General features: G+C 39.6%; 1 protein-coding gene across 6 annotated transcripts; it reads right to left on the bottom strand.

The window, feature by feature from the left end:
- Positions 1 to 2,117: 2,117 nt before the first annotated feature.
- CCNJ (cyclin J) lies at positions 2,118 to 19,445 on the bottom strand. 6 transcript variants are annotated; one of them, XM_087432345.1, is made up of 6 exons: positions 19,421 to 19,445; positions 18,269 to 18,378; positions 10,495 to 10,705; positions 3,864 to 4,163; positions 3,617 to 3,776; positions 2,118 to 2,997 (listed from the first exon to the last, which is right to left on the bottom strand). In XM_087432345.1, the coding sequence occupies exons 2-6, from the start codon at positions 18,335 to 18,337 to the stop codon at positions 2,586 to 2,588; spliced, it is 1,152 nt and encodes a 383-aa protein (XP_087288471.1). In that variant the 5' UTR covers positions 18,338 to 18,378; positions 19,421 to 19,445; the 3' UTR covers positions 2,118 to 2,585. The 6 variants fall into 6 exon arrangements, with proteins under 6 accessions (XP_087288471.1, XP_004427945.1, XP_004427944.1 ...); XM_004427888.2 differs by lacking the exon at positions 19,421 to 19,445 and adding an exon at positions 19,035 to 19,198 and having other exon boundaries at positions 3,617 to 3,740; XM_004427887.2 differs by lacking the exon at positions 19,421 to 19,445 and adding an exon at positions 19,035 to 19,195.
- Positions 19,446 to 20,997: the final 1,552 nt, after the last annotated feature.

Raw genomic sequence — 20,997 nt, 5'->3', positions numbered from 1 at the left:
ATTGGTGTAGACTTGAGCACCATACTTGCTATTTGCAATTAATGTCATAACAGATACATTTTGGTTTGCAGTCTATACTTGAGTAGTGTTTATTTAGTGGACTTTGGTAAAGCCCTTTATACATATTAATTTCTTCACAGTACACATTTAATGATGGTCCGGTAATCTCAAAAAAAAAACAAAACAAAACCTACTTTAAAGGCTACTCAATAAATTAAACAAAACAAAACCCACACAACTCCTCCCACCCCCATCCCCCAAAGCTAGCAGTTGTGAGTTGTATTTATATTGAAAACTAATGTTTTAAAAATAGTTCTGGTTCTCCAACCACCCCATCCCACCCCACCCTGGGTATGCAGCAATAGTAACCAATTAATTATTTTATTTTACCCCCCCCAAAATTAATCCAGTGTTCTTTAGTTTTTAAATATAAACTGGGAAAGTGTTATAAGCTTTTTCTAAAAGGCATATTCTTCTATAACAAGAATGACATTTAAACCAATCAATAAAAGCAACTGACAAGACATTAAATTACCATAGGCACCGGTTGTTGTTTCAAGTTGGGATCTCTATCCCAGTATCTTACATTCATAGTATTCTTGAGGTAGTTAAAATACTGAAAATCGGACTCCAGGTTGCTGGGTTCTGAATGTGAATGTGAAAGATAAATTATCTTTTGAACCCACTCTCCCCCATATAATTCAAGTTTGCTCGAGGTAAGAACTACCAAAATCCAATTAGCAGCCTTCTTGAAAGAGGAAAAGTGATGATACTTTCGGAAAACAATTTTCATGCTTGAAAACTGCCATGAGTGAGTGTTCTCGCCTGAGTGGTTTTATCTACCAGACTAAATAAATCTACATCACGCCCTATGTACTCTAATTATAAAAGTTATCTTTCTTTTAAGGAAAGGACATTCTCTAAGAATTCTTGCTGGCAGAAGCACCCACCCACATTCATCCACTGGAGCCATCTGGATCGGTCCATTACCATGTTGAGCCCCTTCCCTTCCTAACAAAAGCCATTGGCTTGATTACTGAGACTCCTGCTGCATACCCACAACATCTTTATAATAATAAATTTGTCTTCAATGCATATTGTGGCAGTCACATACCTGCCATGCAATTTCCCTTCTATTCAAGTGCTATCTTTAAAAAAACACAAACAAAAAGACACACCTTACTAACTGTTAAATCAGAAAGCTTCCCTCCACCAAATCTCTCTTCTCCCACAGATAAGAGCACACTGTATACAGTTGCAGTTATTACAGTGATTTTCCCTCCAAACTCTTTATCTCCCAAATTGCCCTTGCTGTAACAACTTGGTATTGCTGTTTTCACTCATTACCAGTACAGTGAAATGTCCCAGGGCAGTTCTGGGGCCAATCGAATGAAAGTGGCTATTGAAATTTAGTAATCGGTACTTCTGCCTGCTTACACTGACTAGCTGGATTCCAAGGTTGCTTATAAAACCTTTCTTCCACATAACAAAGTGCTGCTCTAGCACAACCTGAGAACTACCCTGGCCACATTACACTTCAAAATAAACCTATGGGACTTTATTCTGGTACTAACATTTTACAGTTATGCCTTCCCTTGAAAAAATTTTTTAGACTAATATCAAATCTGAGTATAAATCATTGATTGCACTGAGAAATGCAAAACCTATATATGTATTATGAATGATAGGAACCACCGCTTCATTCATTCTAAACTACGATTATGTTCTGATTTGAAAACACATCCTAGCAGGAATATTTTAACCTATGTTATAAAGGTAGTTCATACTATAACATTCCCAAAGCATGTTGCATTACAGTTAAGTGTTTCCAAGTAGTACAAATTCCCTGAGTTAATTGTGTTTTAATTCTAAAGATTTGAGGTTGATCACTTAGGGGAAAAAAACAACAAAAATTTATGACCATGATTTTAAATAAGAGATCTACTCCACCCTTAATTTTAGTACATAAATCCAGATGCCTATACTATCTGTGATAGAAAGTTATATAGAATCATCTAAAAAAATTTTTTTTTACTGCAGATTGGTATAGCATAGCAATTCATGAGATTAAATTTAGTCAAAAATTCATTTGTAGATCAAAAATATAACTCAAAACTGCAGAATAAAAAAAAAAGACCTCTTCAAAAATTAATACTGTAATTTTCCTTCATAAAAAGACTGTTTGGCAAGTCCACAGATAAACATTAGTCTCTGACATATAAGCCAACATTAGGCAGAGCCCACCGCAGGTCAAATCTCAAAATAGCGAATTGGAGTCTGTCCAAATTTTCTGTAGTATTGAATAGTTTTGAAATATTTGGACCATCAGCTGGGGCTTGAATATTTTTGTCATAATAGAGATTTGTTTTAACAGGATTTGACATACACACTGTTAGAAAGTGTTTGCTTAGCCCTCCCAGGTATTCATGGTGCACTGAAAGGGACATTCCATCTTCCCGGTGCTGGTATCTGACGAGTGCTGATGTAACTTGAATCCCTTTCCTTTTGAAGAGAAGTTTACAAAAAGTTTCTCCCAGAGCTTCAAGTCACAAATAGTCTGGGTCAGGTATTAACTTCGCATAAAATCACCTTTCAAAGCATGGAGTAACACATGGGTAATGTTCATTTATCTGATAACTCCGGTTATAAGAAACATTCAGACAGGGCTTAACTTCTACTGGTATTGCCAGTGACATCCCAACACCAGTCTGCACGTGCCCAAGGCCCTGAACACTAGTTTGGAAGCCAGCAGGACATGTCTGTAGTGTGTAAGATGAGGTGTGTGTGGTAGATACAATCTGCTGACAGCTTGGTTGTTCCGATACAGGATGGCGATACTGCAGTGAGGTCTGATGCGTCTGATGGAGATACTGAGGTTGCTGAAAGTGAACTGGCCGTGAGGGCTGGGAGGCTGTCTGGAACACACTTAGTTGTGCTGGCTGAGGTCCTGCTTGTCCTCTCTGTTTGTTTGCTTCTTTCACATCATTATCATGAGCGCTGCAACATGGAGAGAAAGGAAACTGTTAATAACATTACTTAAGAAGAATTTGCAAGAAAGTCATGCACTACCCCCAACTCTTTAACAGCTGACTCCATGGACTGCCCCACTGCCTAGGTAGCAGTCACTGCAACCATAATTTCAACAACAGTGAGATTTCACTCTCATCCTTCTAAAAGCTCCTTCCCTTGGTACAAACCTTGGGAACTAGCTGCTGGTAGCTTGAGGGCCATTTCCAGCATGGGAGAAATGTCCACAATAAGGACTTAAAAACAGCTGCCACTTTGGTGACATCTTGGAGGCCCCACAGTTCAAAGTGGGAATGGGGCTAGACTTGCCCAGACTGATCTCAGAGGCATGGGCTGATGTAAGAGCAGCTCCTGTCCTTATCATGTACCCAAAATCATACCAGCAATGACAACCTCTAACTGGATGACAGCCAAATGGGGCTTCCCTTCTGCTGAGTACTGCTCATATAGCACCTTGCTCATGGCAGCTAGCAGCTGTCAGAACAAACAGCCTAAAAGCTCTATGCTTTTGAGAAGTTGTTTTTAGGAATGTTATACATGAAGAAAAATATTAATGAGAAATTACAAACGCAAGAACAAAGAGGCTTACATCAAGAGCCGTTCAATGCACTGCACTAAGAAATCCCAGGAGTAAGCAGTAAGACGATGCAGTCTTGTAGGCCACGTTGGAGAAAGACGAAGTATAATCCTTGAAGAAGCCACACATGCAGCAGCTACTAAAGAAGGTGCATAATTTAGAAAGGCATAATCTGTGGAGACATCAAAAATGAACTTAAGCAATAGAATACACAACTCATAAGCTCACAAATCACTTACTGGCATCCACAACAACTCACCTTGCAAAGATACTTCCAGGAAGTAATCTGCATACTTAGCCATGTAGAGTTTAGTTTTTTCCAAGCAAATCATCGGCCAGCCATCATGAAGATCTGTTTCGTGTACTGCTTCGGAGAGATAATACTCGATGAAATGGGCGGCTGTTGGAAGGCAGAGGTTCCACTGAAAGGTTTCTAATAATAATAGTTCCATATGTAGCAAATTTTGTTTTGTTAATACTAGATTCATATTAGTCATACAACCCAGGCTGTTGAGCTGCTCCAGCTTAGGCACACTATCTTCTTTTTCTTCAAATTTACCTTTAAGGGGGGAAAAAAACAGTGAGAAAGAAAATGTTAGGCAAGTGATCATTATAGGTTTAGTCACTTAAATGGGATTTGCTGTCTTAGTGCAAAGATTTAGATCCAAAGACATTCTTTCCCCTACCTTGGGCAGACACAATTGTGCCAGAAATCTTATGGTTCTCAGGCCTCCGCCCCTAACCCTTCAACCCTCCCCCTAAAAGAAAAAAAATGGAACACATAAACTATTTGATCTATGTCTTATTGTGTAATGAAAATTACGTGCCAATGAAAAAATAACTCAAATCTCACCAGCTGAATCTTTTCAGGATATTTCTTTCTGGGGGTGGGTGATCGTTGGTGGAAGAAATTATTTTATTTTAGAATAGAAGAAAGTTTAAAGAATTTACTGTCATCGAGTTATCTGAAATCAAAAATAGCTAAGTTTCAAGTGTTTCACCTTGGCATATTTTCAGCACAATCGCAATTCAGAGAGAGAGAGATTAGGAGGAAAAAACTGGGTAAGTATCTAACACAAGCATTCTCATTCCCCAAAGAACCTATCCCTCCTCTTCTGAATTCAAAACAAAAATCTAGCTAAGTCTGTTACAGAAAAGGAGAGAGGGGATACTTTATCTCCACTTTTATATCTGCTTACTCAAAGCAGGAGTAAGGACGATCTGATGGCTGAACTTCATTATTTGAAGATGCTCCATGTACTGGAGCCAGTGGAGTTTGTTCAAGTCAGCCTGCCTTAGGGCAGGGGAAAAAGCACTGCTGACTACCTTGGTCTTTGCTTAGGAAGGGGGAACTAGGGTAGAAGGTTTTGTCTCCTATGCCAGGAGGTTCTAAGCTCATGACCTTAAGAAGAGTTTAAGCCCAAAGGAGCTCAGAATTTCTCTCTTGCTCTAGAAATTTTGAACTTCTTCAGATCTAAACCAGTCTTAACTAAATACTGCTGCAGGTAGGAGTTGAGCCAAAAAAACTTACATAAGTTAGACTTTTCAAGAATCTAGATAGCCCTTCCCAATTCAAATCACATAAAGATGAATTTCACAAGTTTTGCCAGTAGCATATACAGCTGAAAGCACTCAAGTGTTCTTTATGACAGTCATCCAGCATCATCACTGCACAGATATAGGAGAGGAGCCCACTGTTCTCAGTATAACAGTGGAATTCTTCAGAAGGAGAATGACCTTGGAATTTAGTTTAATCCCTCTGAATGAATCATTAAGGCTTTCAAAGTGCCCTGCCATTTGTGTAGCAACAGCAATACTGGCAGTATACTTCAAAGGAATATTATAAAAATTAATGAGTTTATTTATATCATGCTTGAAGTTTCTTTGAGGAAATTAATAAACCACAATTCACTGTTTAATTCAAGGATCAAGAACATTTCATATTATCTCCTTGAAACTTTCAACATCGAAAACAAAATTATATGACCAATTTCACAGCTCAAGAAACCAAGGCAGCAAGGTTGGCCAACTAATTTAAGGTCAAATAAGTTGAGCCAAACCAAAAATGGAAGCCAAAAGGAAGGCTTATGTTTGAACTTCCAAATCTGTACTTCTAGACCAAAGAACTGCACCAGGTTATATGGGGACAACAACTACCAGAATAGACAGGACTTCTATATTATTAAGCATCTATGGGGTTTCTATGTTTATAAAGTATTTGGCTATTACGAGTGTGAAAGCCTTTGCATCTTGATTTGCAAAGTTACAAATAATCTGCATACTGCATAAATAACCATACTTGAGATTTCAATTCAGGTTTAAGGTTTTTGGAACTCTTTCATTATTTAGTGATATAAATACTCAGATACATGGATCATAAAGGATTTCAAAATGTGTGACAGTGTCAATGAGTACCTGCATTCATATCCATAGTTTTTGTTGTGCTGAATGCTATGTGCTTGGGTATTTTAAATCTACTTATCCACAATACCACATACAGATCACAAAAATCAGTTTCTTCAATTGAAAGGAAATACCAGAAGCCATGTGATTATATTGATAAAGGCCCCAAACAGGAAATAAGGGCACAGGAAATTCACATCTGCTTCCCAGAAAATAAAGAATTAGAAGCCATAGAAACGAAACATCAGGTTGTCTTTCCTTTATAGGAAATGTTCAGATCAGCCATGGAAACCAGCACATTTTCAAAGTCAGCAGTGAATGGCAGGTATGTGTAGTAGGGCAAGGATCAGATGTCACTTTGAGCTCTGCCAACCCACATTCTATTCTTTTATTACTAAGTAGGAAAAAAGTCATCCTTAAAATTCTCACAAATCTGTAAGACTATCACTGTAATAGAAAAATGGGTAAGGTACAGGAAGAGGCAATTCATAGGGAAAAAAAGGTTCTATGCTCATTAAAAATTGAGAAGTAAATCAAGTCAACTGTGACATACAATTTTTCACCTACGATAGAGTAAAGTAAAAAGCTCTGTCAACCCAGTATTGGTGAGTAAGGAGAAACAAGTACTTGTCACAAATTTTTATTGCTAAAAGCCTATAATCTCCCTTTTGGCTTCATCTTAACTCTAAAATCACCTCCTAGTTACATAAGACCTGAAGCAAATTACCAAAAGCTCTATTTCCAAGATTGCTTCCACACTCTAAGTTCAATGCTGATCACAGAAGCCAAGGGAGCCAGGGTATATTGTCAAAGACGTGGAACTAGAGAATTTCCCAGGATAAATCAGTCTTTTCTGGAACCAGCAGAACCTTTAGGACTAGGAAGCGAGAGTAAAGGTTACAGAATAGTGTATGTTTCAATTTCCCATGTGCTTTTAAACATACTACCCCACATCCTCAAAACAACCTTGTAAGATAAGCATCTATTTTCATTTTATAGAGAAGTAACCTAAGACTCAAGGGTTGTTGAAATTCATATTGCTGACAAGAGATTCAAACCTAGGAAATCCATCACTACAATCCCTGCTCTACAATACTACACACCACTCTCCAATTAGAGAGAATCTGTAGGTCCTTTCTTCCTACCTCTAATAGGCAGACACTCAGGCAGCTGGATATGCATTAGTACCTGGAACTTAAAGCTGTGCTCCATCTTTGGCCAAACTACCAACAAACCTCCCAACCTATTTAATAACTAATCCAATTGTTACCCAGTCCTATCAGCTGTAAGCTATTCTTCACTTTTATACAGCAGGCTGCCCATTCCAAAGCAGGGAGCAGCTGGGGGAGGGAACATACAGAGTTCAATCATTCTGTGAGGAGAGAAGCATTATTTGAATAAAGTTTATAACAACTAATTGGAGAGCTGCCGCTGGTGTCCGAACATAAGATAGAGTTTAAGAATGTAAGAAACACTATAATGAACTCCACAAATTTAAAACAGACATCAGATGCTGAAAACAGACTACCAGTTTAAGCACTTCTGTTGTAGTCAAGTTAAAGACCAGAGGGAGGAGAGATTGCAGCCGGCTACTAAGGGCCAGCCTCTTTGATTCCTGATCCAAGTGTAGAGCTGACAGCTTGAACTCTTGACCACTGCCTATTGGGTGGGGCTGAGACCCTGGGAGATACCTATCTCACACTTTCCCACTCTCCAGTGGTAAAAGCAATTCTTTTCTCACAGGGAAAGAAGGGTCAGGGGATGTAAACAGAACAGAGAGGAGGTATCTGACTCTTTCAGTAACAGAAGATAAATAATTCATATCTGTACCATAGCAAATACAAATGCTAAAGCCTAGTTCCTGGAAAATGAGCCAAAAGTAATTACATATTACCCCATAGATGAAATCAAATAATCTTAAATAAATTGATCAAGACCTTAAAAGTAATAGACAATTTAAAAACAAGAACAATTGAAAACTCCATTCCAACCAACCTAAGATGGTACACAAATAAAGTAACTTTTCCCAAAATTGTGGAAATTGCAGGAACTTGGCACCAATGCCAAGCACTGCATAGTGGCCAGAATTCTTATCAGATTATTCAACTAGAGTCCTCAGTGAACTTTGGTAGTAACATGTAGTTTATGAGTATCTAGTTTAGTAACCCCTAATTCATTTAGTAAGTTACTAGTAAGTAAAATTTAGTCACCAATGTAAGTCAGTCTATGAACTGACTATGCATCATTCATAACTTCAGTCTACCAGGAGTCGTCTCCCACTTGCCCCACATCACACTTTAAGAATTGCAGGCATAGAACAGCTAGGGTTTGGTAGTATAGAAAGACAGTGATAGCCACAGAAGGCAAAAAATTATTTTTAATCAATGATCCCAAGTTTTTAAAATAACCTAACTTGCATATCTGATTTCCAGTGTCTCTCTACTATAAACTGATCCTATAATAAACTAACATTCTGTAGGATAACAAGAAGCCATTCCATGTAGATTCATTTTTTTTTTTTTTTTAAAGATTTTATTTATTCAGTTTTTCCCCCCAAAGCCCAAGTAGATAGTTGTACGTCATAGGTTCACATCCTTCTAGTTGCTGTACGTGGGACTTGGCCTCGCGTTGGACGGAGAAGTGGTGCCTCGGGGCGCTCCCGGGATCCGAACCCGGGCCGCCAGCATCAGAGCGCGCGCACTTAACCGCTAAGCCACGGGGCCGGCCCTCCATGTAGATTCTTATACATCTGATGCGTCAAGTATGGGTTTTTCCAATCCTATGCAAACTATTAAACCACAAAGGGCTTCATAGCCAGTGATGAAACATACAGAATTGTACACGTGATTGCTTATGAGGATGAAACCTTAATTAAAGGTTAAATTAAAGGTTAATTATAAATGTACAAATATTACCTCTCTGGGGGAGAGGAGCAGGTGATGTGTCTGGATCTTAGAGGACAATAGATTAAAGGAGAAATGTAGATTTTCAGGAAAGAGATAGTATTCCGATAAGAATTTGGCTCAATATGGCATGGAGATAGGGTTGGAAGATGAAACTGGAAAGGTGGCTGGGTCCAGATGAAACGTTCTACATGTTACATGAATGAGTTTCTACCTTAACCCACAGGCAGTGAGAAATCATCACTGGGGCTGTGTTTATTTATATTCAGCCTGGTCCACAAAGGATTTGAAATAACTTACAAAAAGACCTCAAAGAGACAAAATACGTAGTTGAAGTCATCAGATCAAAGGAAGGATATGGGTAGGAAAAGAAAATCTGAGAAGAGATTAGTACCAGAAATGGTATCACACAAGCCTGCATTTGGTTTTAGGTTTACCTGCAGTCAAAGCACAAGGGGGTTTTAGAAAGAACCCTGGTGGCAGGATGTAGGAGGAATGTTCCTTAGACAGCAGCCACACTGGATCCCATATCCTCAAGTGGGGGTTAGAGGTAAAGGCAGTAGATATTTCTACATACTACTTTGAAGTGGGGCTTAAATTTCTATTGTAATGACACGAATAATATAAAAACTACATAATGGATTCAACTTCAATATCAAATACCATCTTTTCACATTATTAAAAGAAGAAAAACTCAATTTCAATTCCTTTACTCACCCTCTTTCTCTTCAGTCAGGGTACTAACAAATAATGCAATGAGTTACAGGAAGATGTTAAGAGAAAGAGGCCCCAAAAGGCCCAACAGTACATTCTGCATTGGGTAACAAATACAGTTATATCAGATTCTACCTTGCAGCCTACTTTGTAGTTGTGCCTACTGCATAAGCAAAGGTTTTCACATTTGCAGCAGTTGTACATGAACCTTCAGTTCATTAAGCCAACTCATTATGTAGTCAGTAGAAGGTATTCTAACAATACAAGAGTATGATACCTTTTAGACCGAGTTTCTCAACCTCAGCTCCATTGACATTTTGGGCCAGAAAATTCTTTGTTGTGAGGGGGGCCGTCCTATGCACTGTAGATATTTAGCAGCATCCCAGGCCTCTACTTACTAGATGCTAGTAGCATCCTCCCAGGTTGTGAGAACCAAAACTGTCTCCACACATTGACAAGTATCCCCTGTGTGGCACAACTGCTCCTGTTGAGAACTACTGCTTTCAGGCAATGCTTTTCAATTGGAAAGGTACACAATAAACATCTTTGGAACTTTTAAAACATTAAAAAATACCCAGGCTCCATGATGTAGATTCTGAGTCAGTAGATCTGCAGATCTGCAGTGGCCTAGACGGTTGTATCAGAATCTTCAGGATATACTGCTTAGGCACGCATGTTTTTAAAGGACTCCAGAGCCACTTTTTAATGTCTGGTTAAGAATTATTGTGCCAAGAAGGACTTTCAACATAAACTTTCTGATACTAGTAAATTGGAATGAATGGAATTTGGTGATATTTCACTGAGTTCTACATAAATTTATTTTATTATAAACAATGGAAATTCCCAGTCACGTAGATCATTCTTACTTACTTGCTAGAAGCAGACAGGAAAGTGCAACTAAATGCAGCTGCTGGATAGAGATGTCATACCGATCCATAAACAGGTCCAGCAAATAGACAGCAAGATGTCGGGCAGAAGGGCAAAGGGTGAAGCGATTGCTCACAATGGCAATCAAGTCAGCAAAATACCTTCTGAGACTTAGTTGAGGGGACTGGCCTTTGTAGGAGGGCAACTTCAGCTCCTAAAGCAAGAGGAACAACATTTAGTCTAAATAGCCTGTAAGAGAAGTAGTCTCACAACCCAAGGATGACCTTTTTTTCTAATATATTAGTGTTAAAAATGCCTAAAACATACTTTTCTTGAGTGAAACGCAAAAATGAAAAAGTTGAGTGGAAGGATAATAAATGGTATCTAAAATTTAAAAAACCAAACTTTTCTCCGTATTCTTAACCATCTCTGATGTGACCAATTATAGGTGTTTCTTGCATTATGGAATGGATATATTCTAGTAAGGTTTTTTTTTTTGTGAGATCAGCCCTGTGCTAACATCTGCCAATCCTCCTCTCTTTTTTTTTTTTTTTTTGCTGAGGAAGACTGGCCCTGGACTAACATCCATGCCCATCTTCCTCCACGTTATATGGGATGCCACCACAGCATGGCTTGCCAAGCAGTGCGTTGGTGCGCGCCTGGGATCCGAACCGGTGAACCCTGGGGCCGCCGCAGTGGAGCACGTGCACTTAACCACTTGCACCACCAGGCTGGCCCCCTAGTAAGATTTTTAATAAGGGAATCCTGTTTCCCCTACCTGGTATTTTCAGAAAAACATCCTAACCAAAGGTTTTGGTTAGAAGGTAACAGATAAGTAGATATGCTCCTCGTTATGTCACATACTATATCATACTTGCAGGGATGTGGAAGATAGAGACTAGTCTGCATCCACTAGTATCTTCTAATCATATTTCCCTTTCAGCAGTTTTATGATCTCTCCTTTGCCACCATCCTTTCATACACCTAAAATTTTCCCATCATCACTGTTCAGTCTCAGAATTACATGAACTAATTTTTTTAAAAAATTGAAAATTTCTATACTATTAAATATTCCCAGAGCATAGAGAAAGACGGAAAGGTTCTAAATTCATTTTATGAGATCTGCATAATACTAACATTAAACCTAATAGGTATCACAATAGAGGGAAGTAATATGGATATGACCCCAAAAGCATAGACCAAAAAAAAAAAAAAAGAAATAAAAATAGATAAATTAGGCCTCATCAAAATCAAAAACTTTTGTGCATCAAAGGATAATATCAACAGAATGAAAAGGCAACCCACAGAGAATGGGACAAAATATTTGTTAAGTCATGTATCTGGTAAGGAGTTAATATCCAGATTATATAAATAACTCTTTTATATATACAACTCAACAACAAAAAAACAAACTCGATTAAAAAAATGGGCAAAGGACTTATATAGACATTTCTCCAAAGAAGATATGCAAATGCCAATAAGCACATATAAAGATGCTCAACATCACTAATCATTAGGGAAATGCAAATCAAAACCATTATGAGATACCACTTCACACCCATTAGGATTGCTGTTATCAAAACAGAAAACAGAAAATAACAAGTGTTGACAAGGATGTAGAGAAATTGGAACCCTTGTGTATTGGCGGGAATATAAAATTATGGAGCCACTATGAATAACAGTACTGCAATTCCTAAAAGAAAAAATTAAACATAGAATTACCATATGATCCAGCAATTCCACTTTTTGGTATCTACCCAAAAGAACTGAAAGTAGGGACTCAAAAAGATACTTGTACATCCATGTTCATAGCAGCATTATTCACAATAGCCAAAAGGTAGGAACAAACAACACAAATGTCCATCAACAAATGAATGGATAAACAAAATGTGGTATACACATACAATGGAATATTATTTAACTTTAAAAAAGAATGAACTGATATATGCTACAACATGGATGAACCTTAAAAACTATGTGAAATGCTATGTGAAATGAGCCAGACACAAAAAAACAAATATTGTATGATTCCACTTATATGTGGTACCTAGAATGGTCAGTCATAGAGACAGATAGAACTGTGGTTACTAGGGCTGGAGGACAGGGAGAATGAGGAGTTACTATTTAATGGGTATGGAGTTTCAGTTTGGGAAGATGAAAAAGTTCTGAAGATAGACAGTGGTGATGGTAGCACAATGTGACTGTATCTAATGTCACTGAACTGTGCACTTAAAATGGTTTAAGTGGTAAATTTTATGTTGTGCACATTTTACAACAACAAAAAAAGTGAATTTACATATCAATCTAACTTAATAAGATATGACATTTTTGATCAAATATATACCAAAATAATTTAGTGGTATATCCAAAGAATATATCATCATCAATTGTGTACAACCCAGGAATGCAAGGATGGTTTAAGACCAGGAAATCTATTAATATAAGTCACAATAAAAAATCACACGTAAATATGCACAATCATCTTGATAGATGTCAAAACAACATCTGGACAAAGCTGACCCTGGGAAAAATAATAATAGGCGTATATTTCTTTGATGAAAGAAGGGAGGGAAGGTGAGAGGGAAGTAAAAGGAATCTCAAATATAAGAGCCAGCATCTAACTTGGAGGTGAAACAACAGAAGGATTAGCATTCTAGTGCCTACTATTTCAATATTATTTAACACTGTTCTGTGAATACTAACCAATCCAAATAGAAAAAGGAAGGAAAGGGTTTAATTATTGTAAAGTAAGAATCAAAAGTCATTTTCAGGAACAAAATTATTATTTTTCAGATGATAGAATTTATATCCAGAAAAACCAAAAAAAAATCAACAGAAAAAATAAAAAGAAACAGTAAGAATTCAGTAAGATGGCTGTTTACAAAATTAATAAAAAAAAAAAATCAATAGCTTTCCTGTATACTAGTGACTGGTTAAAAAACAGAAGATTCCATATACAGTAACTATAAAAATTAAAACACCTAGAAATAAATTTATATATGCCAGCACTATATGAAGATAACATTAAAATTCTGAAGGAGTATGGAAGGATTGCATATATGGAAAGACAGTCCTTTTTCTTAGATAGGAGAACCTATTTGATAACAATGGCATTTCAAATCAGGAAAGAATAGGTGAATTTAATAAATATTTGTGATACATAGGACAAAGCGCTATTTCTCAATTATTTAGAGAACTCTTACAAATCAATAAGAAAAAGGCAACAAATACGAACAGACAGTTCACAGGGAAAATAAAATAGGGCCAAAAACATAAAAAGCTGCCTCATCTCATTCAAAATTCAAGAATTATACAGTTTTTAACTTAGTTTACATTTTATTAATTTTTGTTTATGCTATCAAGAGTGGAAATAGAACTCCCATATAATATTGGTCAGGTCTACAACTGATATAACCTTTGGGAGGCAATTGGGTAACATAAATAGTTTAAAATGCAGATTGCGGATACCCTTTAACATAGATAGCAACACTAGGCCTAGGAATTGACCCTACATATAAGGAGGTCCTTTGCAGCACTGTTTTTAATAGCAAAATAGTGGAATAAAAAAGCTTGATGTCCAACAACCTGGGTGGATCTCCAGAGTTATGCTGAGTGAATAGAGCCAATCCCAAAAGGTCATATATGTATAATTCCACTTATATAACATTCTTGAAACAACAAAATTATAGAAATGAAGAACAGATTAGTGGTTGCCAGGGGTTAAGGGGGAGGATGGAGGAGAGGGAAGTAGGTATGGCTATAAAAAGATAACTTCTATAATAAAGTTTTTAATAAAAGTGTGGCTATCAAAGAGAGATCCTTGTGGTGATAGAAAATGTTCTGTGTCTTGACTATATCAATGTCAACATCCTGGTTGTAATAATTGTACTATAGTTTTGCAAGATGTCACCACTCAGGGAAACTGGGTAAAGGGTATATAGGGGATCTCTCTGTATCATTTCTTACAACTGCAGGTGAATCTACAGTTATTTCAAAATAAAAAGTATAATAAAAAAAGCTTGACGTCCATCAACAGGGAACTGATTAAATAAACTATGGGACATCAATTCAATGTGGACCTTAAACTAAAGAGCACTAGACCTTTATGTGCTGATATGGAAAAATTCAATAAAGTGAATGAAGTTGGAGTGGGAAGACGGTACAGAACAGTGACTATAGATTATGACCTCTTGTATCAACAACAAAAAATTATATTTGCAGATATACCAATTTATTGAGTATACTTTCAGGAAAAAAAATGGTGATGGTAACCTTAGGGGATCAGGGAATACTACTGAGGAAAGCTCATTTTAACCTTCTTATACTATCTGAAAAAATTTTTTAACCATATGCACGTATCACTTAAAATTTTTAAAAAATATTAATAGAAGGTACTTGGAGATAGGCTAATGGGCCATTTATGTTTTAAATTTTTGTATAAGTGAGAAAAGCATAAACAAATGCTACTGCGGAAAAAAACATGGGCTTAGGCTTGCTTGGCTCTTTGAAGATAAGGGGAAAAAAATATTAATTTCTCCAAATAAAAGGAACATGCCAATTTATCATGCAGCCCCCTGGATTTTTCTTTTCTTCTTTACCATTTCTGGAGATCTTTACACTGGTGTAAATGAGCTACAATTTCGAACTTCACCTTTCTTGCTGTCATCACATGACATTTACTGAGCATCTCCCATGCAGCAGACACTGTGCTAACGCCAGGGATAAAAGCTGGAAAATACTCTCAAGCTTCTCTCTAGCAGATGAACCAAAATACAGAGATTATTAGAATATAATATAATAACCACAGGGTATGATAGGAACACTGAGGAGGGAGATCTAACCCAGCTCAGGGGGTGGGGTGTTGGGAAAAAAACAAAGCCAGGGTTGACTTTCTGTAAAAGAGGCTTGAACAAGGTCTTAAAGACTCACTGAGAAACACAGCTGGAAAACATTGGTGGACTTTATTTTTAACTGTTAACTTTACTAAATGAAGACAAAACAAAGGCAAGATCCCCAAAGGCCATCACTAGGAGATTTTTAACAAAGTGTCCAATACAGTCTCTTTATATCATTTTAAATGATAAAGTACCTGTGCTTACCACATGGCTGTCAGATTTATTCTCTTTGTACAGGTACTGCAGTTACACAAGCATGAGAAAATGATCTATGCTTCTCTCAGCTTACAAGTTTTTCTAATGTTTATTCTTGTCCCCTAGAATTGAACATTCTTGTCCGATCTGCTTCTCAGGGTCCCATAGGACCAAAGCACAGAGAGGCGGAACATGTCATCTCCATCTCCAGTCTCAAGTCCTCGTCAGATCACCACCCTAAATGTCATCCCCTTCCCAGAATGAGTTAACTGTTCAGCCAGATGGAAATAAAGGCAGAGAGGGAATACTCACAAGTGTTAAGTACCACTAGGTGGGATATTTTCTTAATGTTTCTCACAAAGCTAGCATTGTTCCCATCTGTCATCAAGACTCCTGAAAATACTTCCCCAAGCATCCTAAGACGGAGTATACATAGCAAAACAATGAGAAAAAAAGACGACGACACAAGGGTATAAGTGGACAGCTGCTGCCTTGTAGGGGTTTTTGTTTTGGAGGGGGTGGTTATTATATTTTATGAAAACAGTATAGTTGGCATTTGGGGTTGAAGAGGATTTCCATTTGTTGTAATTTTTACTCTTCCCTAGTAGATAAAATGCTAGTCATACCAATTATTCCTCCATAAACCTTAAGTCTAAACATGGAACATCTTCCATAGTGTCCAAATGGCAACTGCCCAAAGGAAGACCTAAATTCAGATGCTCTGAATCATATGAAATTAGACTGCATAAAGGCAAAGATCATGTCTGTCTCATTCACTGTTACCACTCTAACAGCTGGCATAGCACCTTGTACACTGTAGGCACTCAAATATGTTAAATAGATAAATAAGCATATCATTATCCAACTAAATCACAACTAAATTAATAGCCTGGAATTAACATATTTTCTATGAGAAAAGCCCATTTTAATTTTCCCTGACTTCAGTGTACTACAAACAGAAGTCTCTCCAGTTCCACATGTTCAAGTTTGCTAATTAACATAAATTCTTTATAAAGTGTGGCCATTGTGCCAAATCACAAGAAATGTGGCTTACAAATGCTTAAAGATAAAATAAAGATAACCTCAGGGTAGCATACCACAGGTGGCCCAAGATAACCTTCAGTGGCATTCCTTTAGACCTTGTGCTATCTCTTCCTCTGATAGTTCGTAAGCAACTTTTTTAGTACAGAGTTGTGTCTTATTCCTTGGATCCTCCTCAGAGCCTAATACACAAAAGCATTCAACAAATCTGCTGGGGGGAAAATCCACTTCCAACCTCAACTGACAAAATTAATTCAGGTAATTACTCAGGATTAAAATTACACATAAAATATCAGAATCAAAAACCACAGGAATCACCAAGAAAGATCTTTTAAGTTGCATGTCATTAAAAAAAAATGTATCATTAACATCAAATAATTTCACCATGTACTAGAGGGATAAAGAGCTGACACTCAGAAAAGGAGAACATTTAAAACTGAAAGATGACATCCGGAAAGAAGAAAAAAAAAAATCAAAAGTATCTGGATGATTTTCAAAGGGGAAAACATGCAACTCTCTTCTTAACATTCCAGCGAACCATTCCATAGTTGTGACTTTTCTGTGGTACAAACAGCCTCTTAGGGGGCTGATGTGTATTTAGCGTTTCTAAGAGACTGAATGTCAGAATTATAAGTAGCATTTAGAAATCTCAAACCTTAGAAAAGGATACAATTGTAACAATTAAAGTAAGAATTAGGTTTTCTAATCAACTTAACCTGGTTAAAAAAAATCAAGATACAAGTTCATTATCATCCCAGGATCTCTCATTTCCAACAGTCAGTATCCTTTTTATTAAAGAGTCAGCTGTTTGCTTCTTTTTCATTGTCTATACATAACCAACGGCTCTCATTATCCATGGTGAAACTGAGTCAAGTTAGAGACAATTTTGGATCTGGTCTCTCTTCTGGTTATCAAAGAGGCAGAGCTGACCCATTAAGCTGAGAGTGACATACAGAGTAAAACTGTTACTTAAAAGCAGCAATACAGACTTTGCCTTGTGCCAGAAAAGTGTATTTTTCCCCCAATATCTTTTATACTGGGTCTACTTTCTGCCTTTGATAGTAGCTAACTCCTTCTACATCAAGGCTCTGTGAATGGCCCTAAATTTTGGGGTCTCGGGGGTAGAGAATAACAACAGTTATCACTTTCTTAGTGCTTACTATCTGCCAAGCACTGTTCTAAGCACACGTACAGTATTAAGTAACTTGTCCAAAGTCTCATAGCAACACAGTGGAAAGGCTGGGGAATTTATGTACGTACAAACCTGACATAACAGACAGCTGCATGCAACAACTATAGAACAAGGAGGGCTGCTCTGCCCAATAAAAAACCAGCGCACGTATCTTTTAAAATACAATACCAAATCCATGTTCCACCTGGAAACAGGAACATCAATCAGAATGTCCCTTCATACCTTCCCTCTCCCAACTACCACGCCCCACCCGCACTCCTCTGAAGTTGCAGGTTCTTCTGATACACCCTAGGGAAGAAGCCAAGAAGTTAATTAACCTCTAGCAAATAAGCAAATTCGCCTTTTCTGGTTTGGAAAATAGTGGCTAAAGAATCTGACAGCACTTTCCAGGGGGCCGAAATTCATACTAACTGGCACAAGACACGGGATGAAAAGGTGAGGACATCAGCGTTACCTTGTACCGAAGCGCCTGATGAATATCTGCAGCCAGCTGTCCCCGCCACCACTGCCCCTCCAGCTCCATGGGACCGGGCGGCGCGCCTCGCCAGACGCGGCAACTTCAGTCTGCAAGACACACCCCAGACGCGGTCACTGCCACCTCCCTCCACGCGGCCCTCCGCGCCCCCTCCCCGAGGGGTGTGACCTCAGGCCACCCCGGGTGGCTGTGCATCTTCACCTGACTCTCCTAAAACCAGCACCGGTCCAAACCAATTCCCTGACGCCGCACGGAAGGCCCGAGCTACCCAGTCAGGAGGAGCTGGCTTATTTTAGGAACTGCCGGACTGGGTACCGGGCAAAAGGGGGCCAAGTCGAGCCGGAGTTCCCAAGGCGGCCCCGGGTGCGTGCTCGGGACAGGAGGCCGGGGCGGGCCGGCTTCGGGCTCCCGGCGTCCCGGGTCCGAATTCTCCTGCCGGCCCTGAGAAGCGGAGACCTGACACCAGTCACAGCCCCCCTGAGGTGAAAACCTCCCGCGGAGAAGCTCGGAAAAGAATGCCCGCCCGGCTCCGGGTCCCCGCGGCAAGACGGTCGGGCGCTCCTCCTCCCCGGGAGCCTCTCCGCGGCCCCGCCGGGCCCGACGCGCACCCAGGCCGCCGCCTTCTCTTCCTGAGGAGCGCACGGGATCGCGCGGCCCCAAAAAGGCGAACAAAAGGCCGGGCCGGGCGGGTCCGGTGCCCCGCGCCCAACCCAGGCCTGCCGGTCCCCACGGCGGCCTGTCTTACCCGGAACCGCGGCCCTCACAGCCCCAGCCCCGCTGTTGTGCGGGGGACGCCGGCCCCGCTCATGATGCGGACAGTCGGCCGCGAAGCGCCGGCCTCAGCTCGGGCCCAGCGCTGGGGCGCTCGCGCCGCCCATTGTTAAAGAACCGGCAGGCGGCTCGGCGTACAAAGCCAGCGCGGGGGCACATGCGGCCCCGCCGCTGCCAATCTCGTCTCGCGATACAGCCGGGTAACCCGCCCCCCCACCCCAGCCGTCCAATCGGCGGTGGGGCCGGGCCCAGGTGCAGCGCCCGGCGCCGGCTCGCCAGCCCCAGCCGGCCCGGGCAGCATCCCCGGCGGGCCCGGCGCGACCGCGCTTCGCGGTGCCCGAGAGTCGCAACACCACCTACCGCGAAGCCGGCCTGAGGGGCGGGCAGAGGTCGGAAGAGAGCGCCGGGGAGATTATAACGTTGATCATCACTCCGGTGGCCAATCCGGTCATGCCACTCACCTGCTGAGAACTTTGGATGGCTCCCCGATGCCCGCGGAGGAAAGTGATGCCTCAGCTTGGCGTTTAAAACCCCTCACAGCATGGATTCAATCTGCCTCATCTCACATTACAACAGCCCCATACATTCTACGGGCTGCTCAATGGGTTTATCGGTCCATCCGTATGTGCTTTAGCTGTTTCCGCAGCCCCTAAAGCCCCTTTCTCTGTGAATTCTGCTGTCTCTTAAATTCCACCTCAAAACCTACTCCTTCTTCTAGAAACCTAATCTCTTTTCCCTCCTTATTTCCTTTGCTTTAGACATTCCTAAGAGCTTTGAATGAACCTTTAGTAACCTAGTTTGTCATATCCATAGTGGATGTAATTAACTATGTGGTCGTAAATCAGGAAACTGCAAAACTGGGGAAACACTCCAACATCAATTAAGGTGATGTGGGACCTGAAATGTGATTAGCAGAAATCTAATCAATTGTATTTTAACCTGTTTGGTGGAATATCACAACAGAAGTGGATGCTCAGACCAGGACAGTGATCCTCACTTTTCTGAGAATGTAGATCAACCTCTCTTAATATTAAAAAATAAATCATGGAACTCTATCCCTTTTACTTAGAATCCCTTGTCCCAAAAGACTCATGATAAAGAGCTGCTAGAAAGTGAGGAATGTATGTTACATGAATCTGAGTTTTATTTATCACAATGACATCTTCATAGACTTGAAGAACAGCTGCAGATATGTATGTGAGCCATGCAAGACAATCCTTATGCCCAGGAGAACAGATAAGGAAAACTCAGAAGCACAGGCAGAGCCCTGCCTAGCCCAGCATTGTCCAGGGAGAGGCTGCCCAGGCCTATCTCAGTTAGGGATTCCCTAGAGAGGAGATGGGACACTTCAGGCTAAAAGCCATTTACAATGGCATTTAAATAGTACCTGCCTCCTCAAGTTCCAACTCATGTGCACTAAGCAACTTTATGACAATAATTTGGCTTCCCAATAACTTAAATGTCCAGGGCCTATATAAGAACTCTTTCAGAAAAATGGGTCACAGACTATAATCATCAATATAATAAGTAGGTTGTCTCTCATGGTTTCTACTTCGAAGATGTTATTCACTGGGAGATATTTGTTCAGAAATCATTCTCACTATTTTCTGGATTTGCCTCATATGATGAAAGGACTTTAATTTCATTCATTTTATAGATCAATGTGTGTGCGTGTGTGAATATATATAATTTGCCCAAGTGTCTCTTAGATTATAAATCTCTAAATTGCAAAATTCAGGTTTAGTATAATTTCTTCATTAATTCCTTTAGGACACAATTAGGTATGACCTTAATTCCTAAATAAAATAAAGTCTGCTCTCATAGAGTTTATATTCTAGTGGGGAGAGAGAAATACAATAAATGAACAACAACAAAGTCACATGGTGACAAGTACTGTGAAGAAAGATAAACAGAAAAAGAATAGAAAGTGACAGTGG

Source organism: Ceratotherium simum, chromosome 6 (assembly GCF_057802395.1).
Source record: "Ceratotherium simum simum isolate JZ-2026a chromosome 6, ASM5780239v1, whole genome shotgun sequence".
Taxonomy (NCBI): domain Eukaryota; kingdom Metazoa; phylum Chordata; class Mammalia; order Perissodactyla; family Rhinocerotidae; genus Ceratotherium; species Ceratotherium simum.
The sequence above is the reverse complement of the archived record's forward strand: the minus strand, read 5'-3'. Positions and strand labels throughout refer to the sequence as shown.